Here is a 21,605-nt window from a genome sequence, read left to right on the forward strand (position 1 = left end):
GAAACTTGGATGTGTGTTTAAATGTTCTTGTTTTCTTTTTGTTGTATTGTTGTATTGTATTTTTTTATTGTTGATGTATTGTCTGTTGAATCTATGTATTGTTGTTTTTTTACTCTTTTCTTGTTATAATTATAAAACATCTAATAAATATTATTTTTTAAAAAAAAAAACATGGAATTTTCTTCTTTTACTGACCGCATGGACCCGGGGGGGACCTGTACCCTGGCGAGCCGGGCTGTTGAGTAGTCTCTCAACCCGGAATTTTCCTTATCAGGAGTAAGGGGTTGTTCTAAGGGGAAAAGAGTAAAGGGTTGATCTAAGGCCGCCAGATTTCTGCCCCGCAGCCATTTAGAAGCCGAGTCTCTATTTGCTTAGCTCCACCAATTAGTTTCCGGGCCCAATTCAAAGTGCTGGTTTTGACGTATAAAACGGCTCAGGACCCCAACACCTCAAGGACCGCCCCTCCCCCTATGAACTGACCCAGACCCTACGGTCATCATGTGACACCCTTCCTTGTGTGCCCCCTCCTCGAGAGGTCAAGAAGGCAGCAACAGGAGAACAGGGACTTCTCTGATGTGGCTCCCTATTTGTGGAATGCTCTCCCTAGGGAGGTTTGCCTGGTACCTTCATTACATTTTTTTTTTTTAAGTGCCAGGCAAAAACCTTCCTCTATAACCAGTTGGCATTCAACTATCTGTGACCTTTTAGAAGTGGATGTTTTTACGCTATTTCTCTTTCCTCTTGCCCTCAAAGCATCTAAGTGGGTTTTCTAAAAATCTGCTTGTTTGTTTGCTGCTTTGGTTCGCCCTGGGCAAGACAAAGCAACAGACAAATTTAATAAAAAATAAATAAGCCTTTCTCATATGAGACCACCCTCTTTCTGAGATCACCACCAAAGGCCCTGCTCTTGCTTTTGCAGCTCAGACAGGCAGGTACTAGGGACGGGGCCTCTTTAGTGGTGGCAGCCAAGTTGCTGAGTCACCTCACAAGAGGCATCTCCCATCCCATACGCTTTAAAACTGTTTCATCTGAGTTCTTCAACAAGAGGTAGCTGGAAACTCTTGTTCCATTTGTTACCTTCTGCAGCTGCTTATTTGAATTTGTTATTTCCATCTCACCGCACTGGCCTTTGACACCTGAGGTATAATTTCCCCCCACCTTCCGATTGTAAATTGTTTCCACCGATTTAAATATTGTGTTCTCACCTTGTTGCGACCCACCCTGGGACCTTATGGCAAAGGGCAGGCCCAATCAGAGAGAAAAGTATATAGTGAATCCAGTTCTCCAACTCTGATTAGAAAACACACACACAATTTTAAGAATGGATTCCCTCCTGTTACAAAACCCAGAGTTTTCTTGAGGAAGCTAGCAGGACAGCTGTGCTAACTAAATCAAAGCAAATATTTTGCAAGATCGTTCCTCAGGCATCAAGAGGAAAGGTAACTCAGGAGTAGCAGTTGGTGTAGGGGTAGTGGAACCTGTCTGGAGGCCAACAACAACAACAACAACAACAACAACAACAACAACAACTGTACCCCTCTCATCTGACTGGGTTGTTCCAGCTGCTCTGGGCAGCTTCCAACAGATATAAAAAGACAATAAAACATTGAACATTGAAAACTTCTCTAGACAGGGCAGCCTTCAGATCTCTTATAAAAGTCAGGTAGTTATTTATCTCCTTGTCATCTGGTGGGAGGGTATTCCACAGGGAGGGCGCCACCACCGAGAAGGCCCTCTGCCTGGTTCCCTGTAGAACCGCAAGAAGGCCCTCGGAGTGTCCAGGCTGAACGATGAGAGTAACTGAGCCAAGCCCATTTAGAGCTTTAAAGGTCAGCACCAACACTTTGAATTGTGCTCGGAAACAAACTGGGAGCTCTTAACCCCCTGACTTAGTGGAGGCTTTCATACACCCACGAGGACAAGGAATCATAGAATCATAGAACTGTAGAGTTGGAAGGGACCCTGAGGATCATCTAGTCCAACCCCCTGCAATGCAGGAATATGCAGCTGGTCCATACAGGGATCGAACCTGCAACCTTGGTGTTATCAGCACCATGGTCTAACCAACTGAGCTATCCAGGCTCATCAGCTTGCTTCAAAAGAGTGGTATGTTTAAGAAGCCACAGATTCTGAAGAAGGTAATGATCACCAGATTCAAGGTGAAAACCTGAAAAAACCCAACAAAATTAAGAGCCCCTGCCTTCCAAACTCCACTCAAGCTACCAAAATATTGTTAAGCAGTTGTTGCTTTGACCCACATCCGATCCCCATCATATCCTGATTGACACTGCTTTTAATCCATGGTAGATTTTTGCCAGTTCCTTACAACCATTCAGGGTTACACTGCTATCTAAACTGCAAGGGTTTTTTGAGGGGGGCGCAATCTGTGTAAAGCCAAAACTAATTTTTGCACTCTGTAAAAACTAGGCACATCTGCATATATTTTCTCATTTGTACTGATGGGCACACTCTGCTCAGCAATCCTCATAAAAGCTCTCATGGATGAAAAAAATGAAATCTGAAAATCTGAAAAATTAAGGGAACACCTATTTTGGGGGCCAGAATTTTTTACATAAATAAATAAATGGCTGAACTGTGTCTGCATCTTCTGCAAGTCCCCTGATACCCTTCTTCAGAAAAAGAAGTAACTTACCCTTCCCCCCCCCCTTTTCCAAAAGTGAAGCTTTCTTGGCTCAGAACTGGACCTCATTCTATGCCAGGCCACACTCTGGAGCAGGCAAACTCAGCCCTCCAGATGTTTTTTGGGACTACAATTCCCGTCATCCCTGACCACTAGCCCTGTTAGCTAGGGATCATGGGAGTTGTAGTCCCAAAACATCTGATGGGCCAAGTTTGCCTGTGCCTGCTCTGGAGGAATATGAGGTCCCAGCTATAACCAAGTAGCTTTTCAATTTCAAATGGGGAAGCATAGGTGCCGGCTCCCTGGGGCTCCGAGCACCCACAAAATTCCCCATGAAGGGGTAGGGGACCCACAAATTTTGGCGCCAGGGCCATGCATGTTGCATGGCACCCACGGCCCCCGGGCACCCACAGTCGAGGGGCCAAGCTGGAACTCCTGTGGGGAAGGGTTGGATTTCGGTGGTAGAAGCTTGCATGCGGAATGCCTCGGGTTCAAATGCGGCAGCACCTCCAGATAGGACTGGGAGACACCCCTGCCTGAACCGCTGGAGAACAGCTGCCAGTTAGTGCAGACAATAATGAGCCAGATGGTCTGATTCAGTATAAGACAGATATCCATGTATATCACATTTATATATCACATTTGCCCCCATTGCTATTCATCTGGCATGATTTACCGTATTTTTTGCTCTATAAGACTCACTTTTTCCCTCCTAAAAAGTAAAGGGAAATGTGTGTGCGTCTTATGGAGCGAATGCAGGCTGCGCAGCTATCCCAGAAGCCAGAACAGCAAGAAGGATTGCTGCTTTCACTGCGCAGCGATCCCTCTTGCTGTTCTGGCTTCTGAGATTCAGAATATTTTTTTTCTTGTTTTCCTCCTCCAAAAACTAGGTGCGTCTTGTGGTCTGGTGCGTCTTATAGAGCGAAAAATACAGTATTCTACTTGCAGGTGGGGAAGAAGAGTTTGGATTTGATATCCCGCTTTATCACTACCTGAAGGAGTCTCAAAGCGGCTAACATTCTCCTTTCCCTTCCTCCCCCACAACAAACACTCTGTGAGGTGAATGGGGCTGAGAAGCCTAAGGTCACCCAGCAGCTGCAGGCGCAGGAGAGGAGATGCGAACCCGGTTCCCCAGATTACGAGACTACCGCTCTTAACCACTACACCACACTGGCTCTCTAGAGAAGCAAGGCCCCAAATCCATCCTTGATTACTTTAAAACCTGCTCAGCTCCTACCCCTCAGATTTCAGAGGTCAGCTGCCTGCACAGTTGCAGGCTTCTCCTTCTAAAAGTGGTACTTTTCTCCCCGGAAAAGTGGTACCTCGGGTTAAGAACTTAGTGCGTTCTGGAGGTCCGTTCTTAGCCTGAAACTGTTCGTAACCTGAGGTACCACTTTAGCTAATGAGGCCTCCCGCTGCCGCCGCCACACGATTTCTGTTCTCATCCTGAAGCAAAGTTCTTAACCTGAGGTACTATTTCTGGGTTAGCAGAGTCTGTAAACTGAAGCGTCTGTAACCTGAAGCGTCTGTAACCCAAGGTACCCGTGAGGGCTGACAGCATCTTTCATTTCAAACAACAGACCCAGAAAAATGGAGGCTGAGTCCTGCACACACTACTATAACCGCCAAACATTTTGGAGGGCACGGAATATTATCCTTTCCTAATCCAGCCTTCCTTCTTCCGGCAAAAGTGCAAGGGGGGAAAGTGTTCCCTCCCCCTTTCGAAAAAGAAGAAGAAGCAGAAGCCGCGAGGGGGTTAATGTCAAAATCTGGCGGGATTATTGGAGTCACAAAAAAGAGAGTCGTCCAGAGCTGGAGTAATCACTGAATTCTTCCCCCAAGTGTGTAATTATGTGGGAGAATAAAGCCAGTGGAATCGCGGCGGATTACGGCCGAGCAGCTGCAAACCCCCTTTTGCGCAGTCGGAGCAGCGGGAGAATTAGCTGCAGCTGAAAGGCAAAGAGCAAACCCGTCTCTTGGCTCCTTGCTGGCAAAGTTAACTGGGAAGGGGTCTAACCGATGCCTCATAATTTGGAGGTGGGAGGGTGACAGTAGGATGAAGAATGGAGAGAATAATATTCTGCACCACCTGGCCAAAAGATCCCGAGATCAGCTCCTGGAACTCTGGGACTGTCTGTAGAAAATGCCTGCAGGGAATTACTGGAAAATATCTCCAGGGATATTTTTAATTCTGGTGCTGGAGGAGACTCTTGAGAGTCCCATGGACTGCAAGAAGATCAAACCTCTCCATTCTGAAGGAAATCAGCCCTGAGTGCTCACTGGAAGGACAGATCCTGAAGCTGAGGCTCCAATACTTTGGCTACCTCATGAGAAGAGAAGACTCCCTGGAAAAGACCCTGATGCTGGGAAAGATGGAGGGCACAAGGAGAAGGGGACGGCAGAGGACGAGATGGTGGGACAGTGTTCTCAAAGAAGAAGAAGAGTTCGGATTTGATATCCCGCTTTATCACTACCCTAAGTCTCAAAGTGGCTAACGTTCTCCTTTCCCTTCCTCCCCCATAACAAACACTCTGTGAGGTGAGTGGGGCTGAGAGACTTCAGAGAAGTGTGACTGGCCCAAGGTCACCCAGCAGCTGCATGTGGAGGAGCGGAGACGTGAACCCGGTTCCCCAGATTACGAGTCTACCGGTCTTAACCACTACACCACACTGGCTCTCACACTTTTCTCAAAGCTATGAACATGAGTTTGACCAAGCTGCGGGAGGCAGTGGAAGACAGGAGTGCCTGGGATGCTCTGGTCCATGGGATCATGAAGAGTCGGACATGACTAAATGACTAAACAACAACAACAACATCTCCAGGGAAGACCAGATGCAAAGTCATAAGTGCTTGCTTAGTCTTTATACACAGCTGTGGAACCTTTTTCATGCATCCTCAGCACACCTTACAACAGCCTTGCCAGGTAGGTCCGTATCCCCCATTTGACAGGTGGGGACCTAATATTGAGAAGGAGAGAAGCTGCAGTGCGAATCTGCGGCAGAGAAACATGCCAAGCAAGGGACAGCACCGTGTTGTGGGCAGAGTGCCCAACTAGTACCGGAGAGACCTGGGTTCAAATCTGTCCTCAGTCGTGAGGCTCACTGCATGCCCTTGCGCCAGTCACTTGTCTCTCACCTTAGCCAACATGGAAGGGTTGCTGTGAGGATATAAGAACAAAGTTGTCCAAGCTCCTTAGAGCTAGGATTAAAATAAGGCATCACGGTCGCCAGCCACCAGCACCAGCAGCACAAGAAGGGAGCATAAGGCACAAAAATGGAAGCAAGAAGAATTACCAACGAAAGAAGAATGGAGGATGAAATTGATGGACTATGCAGAATTAGATAAATTAACAGGAAGGATTCGAAGCCTGCGGGATCAGAGATTCTTAGAAGGCTGGAGTAAATATATGAACTATTTGAAAAGTAATTGTAATGAACAGATTACGCTAGTAGGACTGCAAGAAGTTTTGTAAGGAGGATGATTTGAAATATTGCAAGAAAGACTGTGAGGGAATTATTAGTTAATGACAATTAAGAGTAATAGAGAAATTAAGAAATGCAGAGTAAGTGATAAGAACGAAAAATCATCAGAGGTGTTGATGGAAGTCTAAAATATTGCATAAGAAGTTATGTTATACGACTGTTGGAAATGATATATTAAAAAAACCAATTAAAATGTATAAAAGAAGAAGAAGAAGGGGGCATAGGGGCAAGACAGGTGGCGCTAAACTTATGCTCACTTTGTTCCCATAATCCACACTCCAGCCAGCCCTCGCCTGTCCTCTTGCTCCTACTTTGCAAGCCAAAAGTACCCCGTCTTCCGACTCAAACACCAGCCGGGAACAAGGGGGACTCCACACATCCAGCCAAAGCGAGGCAATCTGGGTCAATTAGATTGAGTGGCCCGGGGGTGGCGCAACCATGGATGGAGGCCAAGCGTGGGCGAGTCACTTTTGCAAGGGGAGAAATTGAGGCACCAGACATTCTTCCACCTCCCTCCCTCCGCCGGGCTGGTTGGGGGTGGAAGAGACAGGAGTCGTGGTAAGGCTGGGCTTCAGCAACTGAGTTTGGGGCTGGCACCTGGCTCTCTGCCAGGCTGAGGGCGATTCGGTACCCACTGAGAAGCGAGAGGACAGGGCGTGCAGCCAAGGGACTTGATGGCAAACGCCGGGTGCCTAAATCGTCACGCACCCAGGTCCATCCATCTCTCTCTGTCTGTCTCTCACACCCACGGCCGTGGTCTGCTTGCTGGGGAAGAGAGCAAGGACGTAAGAAGCACCTTGCTGGGGGAAATCTGTCTGAGATAATAAGGAGAACCTGCTGGATCCGGCCAATAGCCCTTCCAGGCCAGCATCCTGTTCTCACAGTGGCCAAAGAGAGACCTGAGCACAAGATCAACTCTCTACTCCTATGGTTTCCAGCGACTGGTGTTCAGAAGCTTTGCCGCCTCCAACCATGGAAGCAGAGCCTCGCTGACAGCCTTACAGAATGCCGCGGCGAGACTCCTTATGGGGTCCTTGCCGCAGGATCACATTCACCCAGTGCTATACCAGCTGCACTGGCTCCTGGTGGAGTACAGGATCAGGTTCAAGGTGCTGGTTTTAACCTTTAAAGTCCTATATGGCCTAGGGCCCTCGTACCCACGGGACTGCCTCTCCTGGTATGTCCCACAGAGCACAAACAAAAACATCTTGGAGGTCCCAGGCTACAGGGAGGTTAGGCTGGCCTCAACCAGAGCCAGGGCTTTTTCGGCCATGGCCCCGATCTGGTGAATTGCTCTGTCACAAGAGACTAGGGCCCTGCGGGACTTGACATCTTTCCGCAGGGCTTGCAAGACAGAGCTGTTCCACCAGGCCTTTGGCCAAGGCACAGTCTGACCCCCTCCTTCTGTAATCCTCATAGCACTCTAGCCCAATGGTTGCCATTAATTTGATTTTGAATTGATTTTAGAATGAATTGATTTTAGAATGCATTTCAATTGACTGATTGTGATTTTATGTGAACTGTGTTGCTTTTATTGTTGTTGGCCGCTCTGAGCCCGGGTTCGGTGGGATATAAATATTTTTTTATTTTATTTTATTACTACTATTATTATTACCCTCTTGTGAATTTGTCCAATCCTCTTTTAGAGCACAGACACTCCCACCGCCCCATCCAGAACGTGACCGAGGGCAGCAACGCTTGAGAAGGAAAAGTCACACGCATGGGAGGTACCTTATTTTTTGCTTTATAAGACTCACTTTTTCCCTCCTAAAAAGTAAGGGGCAATGTGTGTGCATCTTATGGAGCGAATGCAGGCTGCGCAGCTATCCCAGAAGCCAGAATAGCAAGAGGGATTGCTGCTTTCGCTGCGCAGCGATCCCTCTTGCTGTTCTGGCTTCTGAGATTCAGAATATTTTTTTTCTCGTTTCCTCCTCCAAAAACTAGGTGCGTCTTGTGGTCTGGTGCGTCTTATAGAGTGAAAAATACGGTGATGGGAAATGGAAACGCAGGGAGCTGCTTCCATAGACATCAATGTTGCCCGCAATGACTGGCAGCAGCCCATGGTTTCAGGCAGGGGACGTTTCCCAGCCCTGCCTGGAGACGCTGCCAAAGACCTTCTGCATGCAAAGCAGGTGTCCTGTCACTGAGACGCAGCCCTTCACCAATACAGGCAGAGGGAGAAGGTGGGGAAAATGCCCCAGGGTCAGGACAAGGACTTCTGTCCCGGGTCCCGAAGAGGCTGGGAAGAGAGGCCGGCTGCATGGGCTGTCAAACAGCAGCCCCACTGGATTCGCCCATATTCAGCTGTTGTGTTCTTTCGCCTCTCCCCTCCTTCCCCAACTCTTTCTGCTATAAGCTCTTCTGGGAAAGGACTCTCCCTCCGTTTGCACTGCCGGGCGCATTGTCATGCACGCAGCGATGGTGCTATTAAAATGAGAATGCATGACGAAAATAAGAATGCAGGGTGGAACTGCAAAATGCAACGATTTAAGAACAGGGAGTCGGCCACCAGCAGTTAAAACTGGGCCAGCCAAGGGCAGCTTTCTCCAGCTCCCGATCGTCTGACCCACATTCAGGCAAAGTACAGGCGAAAGTTTCTCCGTTGCAAGGAAGAAATAAACATTTTTCAAGCTGTCAAACCCGTCTCCCCCTTACGTGCTCATTCATTTGGAAGATTCGCGAAGGGCTTAATGAAAGAGATCGCTAATGGTGTGCAAAAGGAGCTGCAGACAAAACAGGAGCTAAAATCTGCAAGACCATTCAAAAAACAAATTTATGTACATGCAGGGGGTTGGACTTGATGACCCTTTAGGTCCCCTTCAAAATTTATAATTCTATGAAACTATCGTGACTGAAACACAGATAAAAATCGGAAAAGCTTTGAACGTAAGGATAGGCCACTAAATGATGCCCCTGGGTGGGCTCTTAGATCATGTCTCTCTTTTTTGATTCTGTGCACGAGACACCCATTGTGTACACCGATCGGAGACGGGAATTTTTGCTTCCATCAGGGGCTACATTCCCTTGGGTGTCATCTGTCAGGGCTGCTGCTCAGGACAGTCTCTCTGGCTACGTTTGCACCACAAATGTTAAGAAGAAGAAGAAGAAGAAGAAGAAGAAGAAGAAGAGGAGGAGGAGTTTGGATTTGATATCCCACCTTTCACTCCCCTTCAGGAGTCTCAAAGCGGCTAACATTCTCCTTTCCCTTCCTCCCCCACAACAAACACTCTGTGAGGTGAGTGGGGCTGAGAGACTTCAGAGAAGTGTGACTAGCCCAAGGTCACCCAGCAGCTGCATGTGGAGGAGCGGAGACGCGAACCCGGTTCCCCAGATTACGAGTCCACCGCTCTTAACCACTACACCACACTGGTTAAAGCACTATGATTCCACTCTAAACAGCCACAGCTCCCCCCCCCCAAAGAATTATGGGGCCTGTACAGCGGTACCTTGGTTCTCAAACTTAATCCGTTCCAAAAGTCCGTTCCAAAACCAAAGCGTTCCAAAACCAAGGCACGTTTTCCCACAGAAAGTAATGCAAATGGATTAATCTGTTCCACCACTTTTAAAAACAACCCCCAAAACAGCAATTTAACATGGATTTTACTATCTAACGAGACCATTGATCCATAAGATGGAAGCAATAAACAATGTGCTGCAGTCACACAATCAATCAATCAGTAGCTGAACCGTGTTCCACACAGTCGCAAAAACAAAACAAAAAAGAGCCGCAAAAACAAAAACGCAAAATAAACAGCAAAAACACGCAGACCTCAGCGTAACACTTAAAACGGATGTGTGGCACTCAAATCGGAAGCGTAACACTCAAAACGGAGCACGTTCGGCTTCCGAAAAAGGTTCGCAAACCGGAACACTCACTTCCGGGTTTGCAGTGTTTGGGTTCCAAGTTGTTTGAGTACCAAGGCGAGCTACAATTCCCAGAGCGGTTGAATCCCTCTTCCCTCTGGGAACCGCAACTCCTAACAACTCTCAGCACCCTTCGCAAACTACAGCTCCTTTTAGGCGGGGCGTTAACGGTTAAAAGGGAGCACCTTGAACTAAACCCAGAAACTGAATTGGCAACAAGGCAGCTGGTCAAGGACTGGCCTAATGTGATGTGACCTGCTTGCTCCGAACAAAATATCCTGCAGGCTGCATTCTGGATAAATCAGAATGGTTTTCCTGGCCTCGCCTTCAAGGGCAGCCTCGTGTTTGGTGATGCTCCACAACTCTGTCACCTAGACGGGGCAAACTTTAATTCGGAGCTTGATCTCTCGCGAGGGACAAGGAAGGAGCTCATAGCTGTCAACCTTCCCCTTTTTTTGCGGGAAATTCCCTTATTCCAGCGCCGTTTCCCGCTGCTTCCCGCTGCTATCCCGGATTGTTAGATATCCCGTAGACTGTCCCCGGGACAGGTGAGGCTGCCGATCCCTTATTTTCAAGGCTGCCGATCCCTTATTTTCAAATCTGACAGTTGACAGCTATGAGGGAGCTTCCAAACACTCTTTTTATTTATTTTGCAAAACCCACATACCTCCGGATCGCAGCAAGACATCCAGGGATTTACAAGAAATGTTAAAGCAGAACTTCCAAACCCTCCTGGTTCCCTTCTCTCATTTCCCCCATGTCAAATTTTAGATCGTAAGCAACTAGGCAGCAGGAACATGTCCCCTTTGAACTCTGCAGAGCACTGCAAACACTCAAGGCCCCATAAAATAACCCTAAGCAAATTCAGTTTTATGCTTGCTGTCCCCCACACCCCTTCCTTCATCCCATTTCTTCCACACTGGGTGACTGGGGGCGGGGGGGGGGGGAGAGAACTGAAAAATCAGGCTCCATTTTACTTGTCAAATTAGGGCCAATTTAAACAATTGGTCTCCCTCCAGATGTTTTAATAAACCGCTGATTGATTAATCAACATGACCTTAATATTTTTCCCTGGCTAAGCCCCGGGAAGATCTTTGCTGGCGGCATTAAAAACTGCTGCTAATTGCGCTAATGCGATTGATTAGGAAATTGGCCCCGGGTCAAAGATGGTAATTAGTACAGGGGAAATCGCTGGCCAACAGCCTCTTTTGCGGATGGGGGTTGTGGGAGGGGGGGGGGAGAGAAGAGAGAGAGAATAATTTGCCCGTCAGGCAAGGTGCTGCAAGTCAGGATTCCTGGGTTCTAGTTGCTTCTGCCCAGAGGCGACATTTGCAAGTGGTTAAGAGTTTTACGGGTTGTTATTTGAGGACGGGTGAAATTCAGGCTTCCGGGACCTGAATTCTTTTTCTTCTTCTAAAACTCCAAGGTCCACTCAGAACCAGCACAATTATGGATGGAGGCACTCACCTCAGGCAGTCAAATTCAAGGCATGTCTGCACCATAGATTTTAAGTACAGTGGTACCTCGGGTTACATACGCTTCAGGTTACATACGCTTCAGGTTACAGACTCCGCTAACCCAGAAATAGTGCTTCAGGTTAAGAACTTTGCTTCAGGATGAGAACAGAAATCATGCGGTGGCAGCAGGAAGCCCCATTAGCTAAAGTGGTGCTTCAGGTTAAGAACAGTTTCAGGTTAAGAGCAGACCTCCGGAACGAATTAAGTACTTAACCTGAGGTACCACTGTACTGTTCTACCAAGGCTGCCTGCAAAGAATTCTGGGAACTGTAGTTTTTTAACGGTGCTGTGGGGAGACCCCACCACCACCATTCCTTTCCCAGAACTAAAATTCCCAGAATTCCCTGGGAAGAAGGATAATCGCTAAATCATTCTGGGAATTGCAGCTCTGTGAGAGGACCAGCGGGGTCTGCTAGCAACTTTCGGCACCCTTCGCAAACTACAGCTCCCAGGCCGCTCTGGGGGGGAAGCCACGACTGTTTAATGTGGAATCATAGTGTGTTAAGTGTATGGCGTGGCTGCAAATCATTGTGTAACTTACGATTCTGGCATTTTCACTCCCAGGATAAGGTGCTTGGGCAGATTTTCTACCTCAAGTGTCAAAGTAACTCAGCCAGCCTTAATTTACTGTATTTTTCGCTCCAGAAGACGCACTTTTTTCCTCCTAAAAAGTAAGGGGAAATGTCTGCGCGTCTTATGGAGCGAATGTGTGGTCGCCCTTTCTGGCCCTGCCCTGTTGCCCTGGCCTTCATTGTTGAATGTTCTGCAGACGGAAGTTGTTTGCTTCCCCAGTGACATGTGACTGGCTGATTAGATTATCTGTCTGGAAACTGTAGAAATGGCTCCCTTTCCTGTCCTAAAGAAGCTGCAGAACTGTGAGTTGAACACCATAAAAACAGGATTTTTTCCCCTTTGCAAAGTAAACTCAACAACTTTGAGCTGATCCTCAAAAGAAGGGGCTTTTCCCCTTTGCAAAAGAAGCTGCACAACTGCCAAAAACGGGGCTTTCCCCCTTTCCCCCTCTAAAAACTAGGTGCGTCTTATGGTCAGGTGTGTCTTATGGAGCGAAAAATACAGTGGTACCTCGGGTTACATACGCTTCAGGTTACAGACTCCGCTAACCTAGAAACAGTACTTCAGGTTAAGAACTTTGCTTCAGGATGAGAACAGAAATCGTGCAGTGGCGGCGCAGTGGCAGCGGCAGGCCCCATTAGCTAAAGTGGTGCTTCAGGTTAAGAACAGTTTCAGGTTAAGAACGGACCTCCGGAATGAATTAAGTACTTAACCCGAGGTACCACTGTACATCAATTTGCAATTTGAGTAGGAGAAGCAGAAAATGGGACGGGCCATTTTCTGCACACCCACACGTCTTCCTGTGAGATCTCAGTGCAAAATCACAGCACCCTAAAGGGCAGCCATGAGAAAATGGAATGTCCTGCTTTTTCTTGGGATGCTTGCGGGGTATGTTTTCTGCTCCACCTTAGGCAGCAACATGTATTGGGTTAGCACCCGCCACTCAGAGCCAAGTGAAGTACAAAATAATGGGGGGCGGAAGGTGAAGGACCAAGCACAAAATGGCTGACTCAGGGATCAGGAATCGAACCCATTACCCTTCCTCCCTGGCCCCTCTTAAGTCTAAACACTTGGCTGTCCTGTAGCCAGGATGGATCTTCACCCAAGATCAGAGATCCTTGCAGAAAATTAGAAAACCTGCCAGCAGATTTGCATCAAAGAACCAATTAATATTTATGTTTTGCAGGTGAGAAAGAAAGTGGCCGTGAGTTTTATGAAATGGGAAAGTTCTGCAAACACTGGTAAGCACGAAGTCCCATTTTACAGCTGGGGAACACTGAGGTTCAGAGAGACACAATGCTCCCAGGGACAGGGGCAAAGAGGACATTTGCACTTTCCTGAAACCCTGGGGAGTTGCTGCAGAGAATACTGAGCTAGAGGTCTAACTCTGTATAAGGCACCTTGTTATGTTCCTATGATACTGTGGCAGCCGGCAGTACCTTGGAAAAAGCTGCAGTTTTTGTTCAGCGCCTTCTTTAAAAACAGATTTCCCACTCCACCTCCCCACCCCTCTCGCCAGATCTGATGAATTAATTAAATCAGGTTAATTAGTTTTTGCTTGGTGGAAATGTCCAAGTTAAACTGTTTGGTCAACTCCAAGAGAAGCTGGAGGAGGACGAAGTTGTAAAACAGGATGCAACCTACGAGGTAACAGTCTAACACCAGCCAGACAGGTCAGTGCAAGAGGTTAAAGAAACAGAGATGACCTGGGGATCTGGAGGTCCCAAACTCTACCTGTCTTAACCCCTTTTTTGCAAGCTGAGTTGCACCCAAAGTTCCAGAAAAAAGGAACCTGTAACAGTTATGTTATAATTACAGAACCGTACTGTTGGAAGGGACCTGGGGGTCATCTATTCCAACCCCCTTCAATGCAATGTTGGGCTCTAACTCCCAGCTGTGCTGCCTGGCGCTGGGGGGAGTTCTAGTCCAGCAACATCTCGGGGGGGGGGGGGACAGGTTCCCCAGGCAAGGCGTGAAGGCACCAGCTCTCCCCTGTGGATCCAACACCTGATATTCAGAGATATGCTATTCCCAAGGCTGGAGGCTCCATGGAGCTATCTCAGAGTGGCGAATAGACTTTCCCTCTTAAAAGAAATGGCCTAAACCTTTAAAAAGGACATCTAAGGTAGAATCATAGAATAGAATCATAGAATCATAGAGTTGGAAGAGACCACGAGGGCCATCGAGTCCAACCCCCTGCCAGGCAGGAAACACCATCAGAGCACTCCTGACATATGGTTGTCAAGCCTCTGCTTAAAGACCTCCAAAGAAGGAGACTCCACCACACTCCTTGGCAGCAAATTCCACTGTCAAACAGCTCTTACTGTCAGGAAGTTCTTCCTCATGTTTAGGTGGAATCTTCTTTCTTGTAGTTTGGATCCATTGCTCCGTGTCCGCTTCTCTGGAGCAGCAGAAAACAACCTTTCTCCCTCCTCTATGTGACATCCTTTTATATATTTGAACATGCCTATCATATCACCCCTTAACCTCCTCTTCTCCAGGGTAAACATGCCCAGCTCCCTTAGCCGTTCCTCATAAGGCATCGTTTCCAAGGTAGCAGTCCTTTCCCTCTTAAAAGAATTAGCCTAAACCTTTAAAAATAAAAAATGGCATGTAAGGTAGCGGTCATCACCCACATCTTGAAGCAGTGAGTTCCACAAGTTAATTGTGCATTGTTGTGTGACCAATATTTCCTCCTGCCCACCCTGAACCGGCTGCCCGTCAATTTCATTGGATGAAAGCTACCACTCCCAGCTACTAGTATTACCCTCTCCGCAGTTCAGGGCCCAAACATCAATTTCCATGTACTATGCTACTGGTCCTCATTGTAAAAAGCGAACTCATGCAGCACACTCTGCCCATAAGCATCCGTGCATCCTAATTCTCTGTTCTGACCCTGCTTTAGCCCTCCAACACCACTCTCTATTTTTAAACCCTCTTCCAGGACACAGCTGCAGCAGAACAATAGGGGAAAAGCCCTTCCATAGTTTCATAAAAGTTCTCGGCGCTCATTTTTCCTAGCTGATCATTAACAGAATTCACTCTGCAGAGATTTTGGCTCCTCTTGCAAACAGGGTGCCTAAGGGTGGGGTGCAGAGTTCAGCTCAACAGCAAAATGCCCCTTTCTCAGTGCTGGAATTTGCTTTTTGAGGGGGGGGGAGAGGCAAACGGGGTGCAGGAAGAGGGGGAGAAACGGACAGTGCCTCGCCCAGCCTCTCCAAACAATAGGCAGATGTTTATCCCTATTTCACGGAACACTCGTTATTTGGCTGATAATTACCCCGCGGGTAATGATAGTAATCAGAAATTGCTGCAAGCCTGTATTCTTCCAAGGCAGTTAATTTATTTAATTACACACTTTGAAGCTGCATTATTTAAATGGTGATTTATTGCATGGCTAATCAATGCTATTTTATCTGGGCAAGCGCCTTTGTGCGGTGCGTGCGTGAGCGCATGGGTGTGTTGGAATGAAACGGCGCCCTGGCCTTTTCTGCGAGGAATTAGGGATACGGGGAGAAGAGGAGGACAAGGAGGAGGAAACGGACAGGCTGTGGGGGAAACGAGATTTAACTGTGTCATAGGAAGGGGTCGCCAAGAAGGACGCCGGTCTTGCGAGAGACCGGCAGGAGGGGACGAACCGCAACTCAGCCGCAGAGCATGCAGAAGTCCCCATGCTTCAATTTCCAGGTAAAGGGATCTCAGGTAGCAGGTGATGGAAAAGACCTTCCTCTAACCAGTGGTCCCAGAGAGTCACTGCCAGTCAAAGTAGGCTGTACTATAGGGTTGCCATATTCCAAAAAGTGAGAATCTGAACCCAAAAGTCGTTGAGGGCTGGCAGCATTGAGATAAATTCAACAGCGCAAACAAGTTTTGATGGATGCAATAATGGAATACTGAACGGTATAGGTTTTTTTTGGTAAAATATGCAGGGATTTATGATTTGTAAAATGAACCGTGGAAAGAGAAGAAGGGGACTCACTGATATCTTATGGATGTAAAAGAAGTATTTTAAATTGTAAAACAAAACTTAATAAAAAAAATTACACACACACACACACACACACTGCTTGTTTTCTGGGGGGCGCATACCCCTAAACATTTTGTGAATATAAGGGGCCTTAATGAGGGGCAGTATTTCAATAAGGGTAGGAAAATGAGAGTACCCTTAAACATTTTTTTTAGGAAAAAAGCAGTGTGTGTATATACACATATACACAAACACACAAGTTGTTGAGCTTTGCTGTTGTTTTGCCAAAGTTGTTGCTGAAGCTTTGAGCAATTTTTAAGGAGATTCGCCAAAACCTACACTTCCGGCATGCGTTGCCATAAACCCAGATTTCCCCTTACGTTTCAGCGAATTCCACCTGGGGCGCTGTTTATGAGGGCCAAAACCCAGCTATGTCTGAGAAATTCTGGACGTATGGCAGCCCTCAATGCCTTTGGTAGGGGGCAACTTCTTAGGATCTAAACAAGGGGGAGTCCTGAACCTTTGGCTCCAGCTTCCTTCCAGAGGCGGCGATGGTCATTGCCACTCTTACAGCTAAAAAAACAAACCAAGTCGCCGTCCCTCATGGCCCATGGACAATTCCACACGCATCTGCCACCCACCTTTGCCAGGCGGGGAAGGCCCTTCCACCCGCAGGCTCCAGGGCGGGTCTCCGTGGTTGGCAAAGTCGCGCATCTTGAGGTAACTGATGGTGAGCCGGACGATGGAGGCCTTGTCCAGCTGGCTGGTGATGGCTCCGGGCAGCGGTAGCATCTTGGCCAGTTCGTAGAACTCGAAGTTCTCCTTGCCCCGGCGAGAGCGTGCAGCGTTTCGGGACTTCTCCTTGCGCAGGGCCTGGAGGCTGCGGAAAAACCACCATTGTTATTACAGTGGAATGTTCGCAACCCGCAGCGGCGCAACTGCACACGCGTGGGTTGCGGTTCGGCACTTCTGCGCATGCGCAAAGCACGATTTCATTGTCCCCGAAGGGGGCAATGACAATAAAGATATTATTATTATTATTATTTAGTGCTTCTGCGCATGTGCGAAACCCGGAAGTAACCCGTTCCGGTACTTCCGGCTTTCGGCGGGCCCGTAACCCGAAAAAAAAGCAACCTGAAGCATCTGTAACCTGCGGTATGACTGTATTTTTATTTATTAAATTTATCTACCACCCCCTTCACCCGAAGATCACAGGGCGGCTTCCGGTATAAAAACACAAAATACGGATCGTAACAGCCACAAAACCACCACCCTCCTGAACAGGACGGACATACAGGCCTGCCCTGACCTAACGCGAACCAACGCCTTCCTTCGACGGCCATTGAACTGCTCACAGAGCGGCAAGACAAGTCATGAACGGCAGAAAAGGCCAACAAGGCCCACTTAAAACTCATAGAATTGTTGTAGAGTTGGAAGGGACCCCGGTGGTCATCCAGTCCAACCCACTGCAAGGCAGGAATCTTGCTTCTGCAAAAAGTGAAAAAGGGTTTCCATTTGATTCTCCCAGCCCCCACTTTTCCTCAGAGGTTCCTGTTCAAAATACTAAGAGAAAGATGGTGGTTATATCGTATGAAATGTCTCAGAGGAGGCACCTGTACCAGGGTGAATAAAAATCAATGGTTTTTTTTTTAAAAAAAAAGGAAAAGCCTTTTTTTTATTTAAATTGGATTTTTAAAATAAAGTGCTTTTGGAGGGAAAATCTTTCTAAAGATAGTTTTCTATTTAAGTTACATTATAGTCCAAAGGCTATTCATCAGGAAATAAGGATTTAAGTTTTTCACGTGTGCTAAAACTCAGTCTAAGGTGTTTCTTTTTTAAAAAAATTGTTTCACCACATCAGTTAACAAACATGGATACATATGCTATAATGTTATTGTTTTAGTTAAATAAATTGTTTAAATTGTTATTAAGGAAAAGATTATTTTTCTCCTTCCAATAAAGTACACCAGAAATGTTGTCCAAATATAAACAGTTAACTTATTAAACCTCACAATAATTTCATAATTATCTGTCAATGTATTTCTAATAATATAACCAAATCAGTCATTTTTTATATAACTAAAAACTACTCTGAAAATTTATTATTCCAAAAATGAAACCTTCATCTGGTTGTTAATACAGTGGACCCTCAGGGTAACGTGTATTCTTCCGGGTTTTGCTGCGCACATATGCACAAAAGTGCTCTATCGCGCCGCGCACAGAAGTGGCGCCTCTACTTGTGGATTTTTCGGGGTACGTACGAACCCCTGGAACGAATTACATTCAGATCCAGAGGGTCCACTGTATTAAGATTATACCAGCAAGAATGAGTCTTTCTGTAAAAAAAGAGATTTAAGTCTTACTGACTAGTGATTTAAATCGATTTGATTTAAATCAAATCCACCCTGACCTGCACCACACACTTAAAGCACTTTGGTGCCTCTTTAAACAATCATGGCTTCCCGCAAAGGATTCTGGGAAGTGTAGCTTGACAAGAGCGTTGAGAGTTGTTAGGGGACGCCTGTATTCACCTCAGAAAGCGACAATTCCCAGAGTTCCCTGGGAGGAGGGATGGATTGTAAAACCACTCTGGGAATGTTACTTCTGTGAAGGGGAATAGGGGGGTCCCCAGACAACCCTCAGCAAACTACAGCTCCCAGAATTCTTTGGGGGAAGCCAAGCCTGCGGTTTAAATGCATGGTGTAGGTTTGGCCTGTCACACGCAGTCAAGCCATGTGTCCATAATCCTCAGTGCTCGACATGAGACTGCCGCGTTTGGCTCTTGCCAGACATTTTTTTTTAGAACTAGGGAGCACCACAAAATGGACAGAAGGAACTGAGGGCTTGCAGGGTCTGATGGGAGTTGTAGTCCAAGACGCCTGGACGGCAAAGACTGCTCTCTAAGGAGTTCAGGGTGGCTCATGTGGGTGGGTGGGTGTTTGCCCCAGCTAACCCTCCAAGCAGGGCTGTCTTAAGCATATGCGGCACCGGGTGCAAAATCCGCCCAGCGACACACACACACCCCGGTTGCCCAGTCCCAGGCGCGCAGGAGGGAGGAGCCGGCCGGCCACCTCAGCGTCTCGCTGGCTCGGTCGGCTTTGTACTCATGGCGCAGAGCTGCCCGCAGCAGAAGAGCCCGCCACAGTGCTCTGACGGGCAGACAGGCTCTTCCCCAGACTCAACTCTCGGGCCCCGGACTCTCGGCCTGGTGCACCTGAGAGCCCGGTGCCCAGGTGCCCCGCACCCCTAGCACCTATGGGTAAGATGCCTCCAAGCAACCCTGCAAGGTAATAATAATAATAATAATAATAATAATAATAATAATAATAATAATAATAAAAACTTTATTTATACCCCGCCCTTCCCGGTTCAGAAAACCGGGCTCAGGGCAGCTAACAACAAATTTAAAACACTTAATTGATGCATAGCTGTCAACTTTTCCCTTTTCTTGCGAGGAATCCAATTCGGAATAAGGGAATTTCCCTTAAAAAAAGGAAAACACTAACAGCTATGAATTGATGCAACAAAAAACAGCACAAAATACCGTATAAAACGTGAATAACAATAAATTCAGAATTCAAAAATCAATTTGGGGGGGAAATCCATCCAATAAACATTAGATGATCACCAGGGCTAGCTGGCTAAATGAGTCCAGGTAGGCTAGGGCTGCAAGAGGGAGCAGCTTCATGACTGAGCAAAGACTTCGACTCAATATCTCCGCAATCCATGGCACAGCGGCTATGAAATATTATGCCCAGTAGCCCCAAGAAGGGAGGCAGTAAATGGAGGCCTCTTACCAAGGCACCGGCTGGTTCTTCACTAATAAGCCTTGCAGGAAATCCCATTCCACGCTGACGCATTTCACCTCGCTGCCGTACAGGGCTGCCATCTCAACCCCGGAACCATCCGATTTCGGGGCAGCCTCAACGCGTCCTCCGATGGCTGGTTTCCGTTAGGGAAGGCCACAACCTTCTGGAAAAAGAGGGAAATTGGGGTTACAATGGGGTCCCCTGCTTTTGCCATTCTTCTCACCAGTGTTCAAAATTCCCCAGGCACCAGGCAAGTTTTGCAACTGGTGCAGGTTCAATGGCGAGATCTCTGGATGCCAGGCTGACAACGTAATAATAATAATAATAATAATAATAATAATAATAATAATAATAATAATAATTTATTTGTACCCCGTCCATCTGGCTGGGTTTCCCCAGCCACTCTGGACGGCTTCCAACAAAGATGAAAAATACACTAAAATGTCACATATTAAAAACTTCCCTGAAATCTATCTTCATCTATCTATCTTCATCTATCTGTTAAATTTGTATACTGCCTTGTACCCGCAGGTCTCAGGCCCCAGCCTGTATATGAAACATTAAAATCCTCCTTGCCAGAGAATTATAAGTCTGACCGCTGGTAGGCTTGATCTGCTGCTCAGCAAAGTTTTGTTGGGGGTTTTTTTTGTTACTGAAGCCTCCCTCAAAGCACATTTTGAGCAACTCAATCTAAGCAGAAGGAAAAGCCAACACCAAATTCAACATCTCTGGAATATGCAGATCTTTTTACTTCCTCCTGTGAACGCCGTTTTCCCACTGAAATCACTTGGAGCCAAAACTGTATATAATGCTGTGAATATTCTCTCTCACATACTTACACACACCAGCCCAAAAGAGAAGAATTGAGTGCCCAGCACAAGATCCAGAATCTTTTCAAAATCAGTGCCAAAAAACAGCACTCAAGTTTCTAGTCGTCATGCCCATAAACATTAAATTTGATCTGAAGAAGAAGAAGAGTTTGGATTTGATATCCCGCCTTTCACTCCCTTTAAGGAGTCTCAAAGCGGCTAACATTCTCCTTTCCCTTCCTCCCCCACAACAAACACTCTGTGAGGTGAGTGGGGCTGAGAGACTTCAGAGAAGTGTGACTAGCCCAAGGTCACCCAGCAGCTGCTTGTGGAGGAGCAAGGAATCGAACCCGGTTCCCCAGATTACAAGTCTACCGCTCTTAACCACTACACCACACTGGCTCTCAGATCTGCAAGTCTCAATCAGCAGACTAATCAACAAAAGCTTCTGTCCAGAGGTAAGGAAGCATTTAGATATGGCTGGACAACAACTCCCCTTGCATTGCAGGGGGTTGGACTAGATGACCCCTAGGGGACCCCTTCTGACTCTATAATTCTACAATCCCATGGTCCCTGAGCATTGGCCACACTGACTGATGGGAATTGGAGTCCAACTGCCTTGCAGGGCCCTTGCCCTCCGCTTGAGCCAATCAAACGCAAAGTCTGAGAGCGTAGAGCAAACACGAAAATGTTTTTGTCCTGGTGCCAGTGGCGTAGCGTGGGGGGTGCAGGGGGGGCCGGCCGCACCGGGCGCAACATCTGGGGGGGGGGGCGCTCGCACTCGCAGCTCTCTGCCCCTACCTGGTTAGGGGGCGCAAATTACTTGCCTTGCCCCGGGTGCTGACAAGCCACGCTACGCCACTGCCTGGTGCATTAACAGTCATCCAGAATTGGAAAGGAAAATATTTCCCAACAGTGACTGGCAGCACGTTTACTCCAATTA

The 21,605-nt window shown here is 47.3% G+C and overlaps 1 protein-coding gene across 4 annotated transcripts in view; it reads right to left on the bottom strand.

The window, feature by feature from the left end:
• Nucleotides 1–21,605, bottom strand: part of NPAS1 (neuronal PAS domain protein 1) — a 96,206-nt gene that overhangs the window by 64,913 nt on the left and 9,688 nt on the right. For 2 of the 4 annotated variants that reach the window (XM_083455016.1, XM_083455018.1), the window contains exons 2-3: nucleotides 19,842–20,016; nucleotides 16,686–16,924 (exon numbers count right to left, since the gene is read on the bottom strand). In XM_083455016.1, the coding sequence (XP_083311142.1) occupies nucleotides 16,686–16,924; nucleotides 19,842–19,933 (331 nt within the window). In that variant the 5' untranslated portion in view covers nucleotides 19,934–20,016. Of the gene's footprint in view, nucleotides 1–16,685; nucleotides 16,925–18,454; nucleotides 18,641–19,841; nucleotides 20,017–21,605 lie in introns of those variants that run through there. The other 2 variants (XM_083455017.1, XM_083455019.1) reach the window with 2 other exon arrangements.

Source organism: Podarcis tiliguerta, assembly GCF_965153285.1.
Source record: "Podarcis tiliguerta genome assembly, chromosome: 8".
Classification (NCBI taxonomy): domain Eukaryota; kingdom Metazoa; phylum Chordata; class Lepidosauria; order Squamata; family Lacertidae; genus Podarcis; species Podarcis tiliguerta.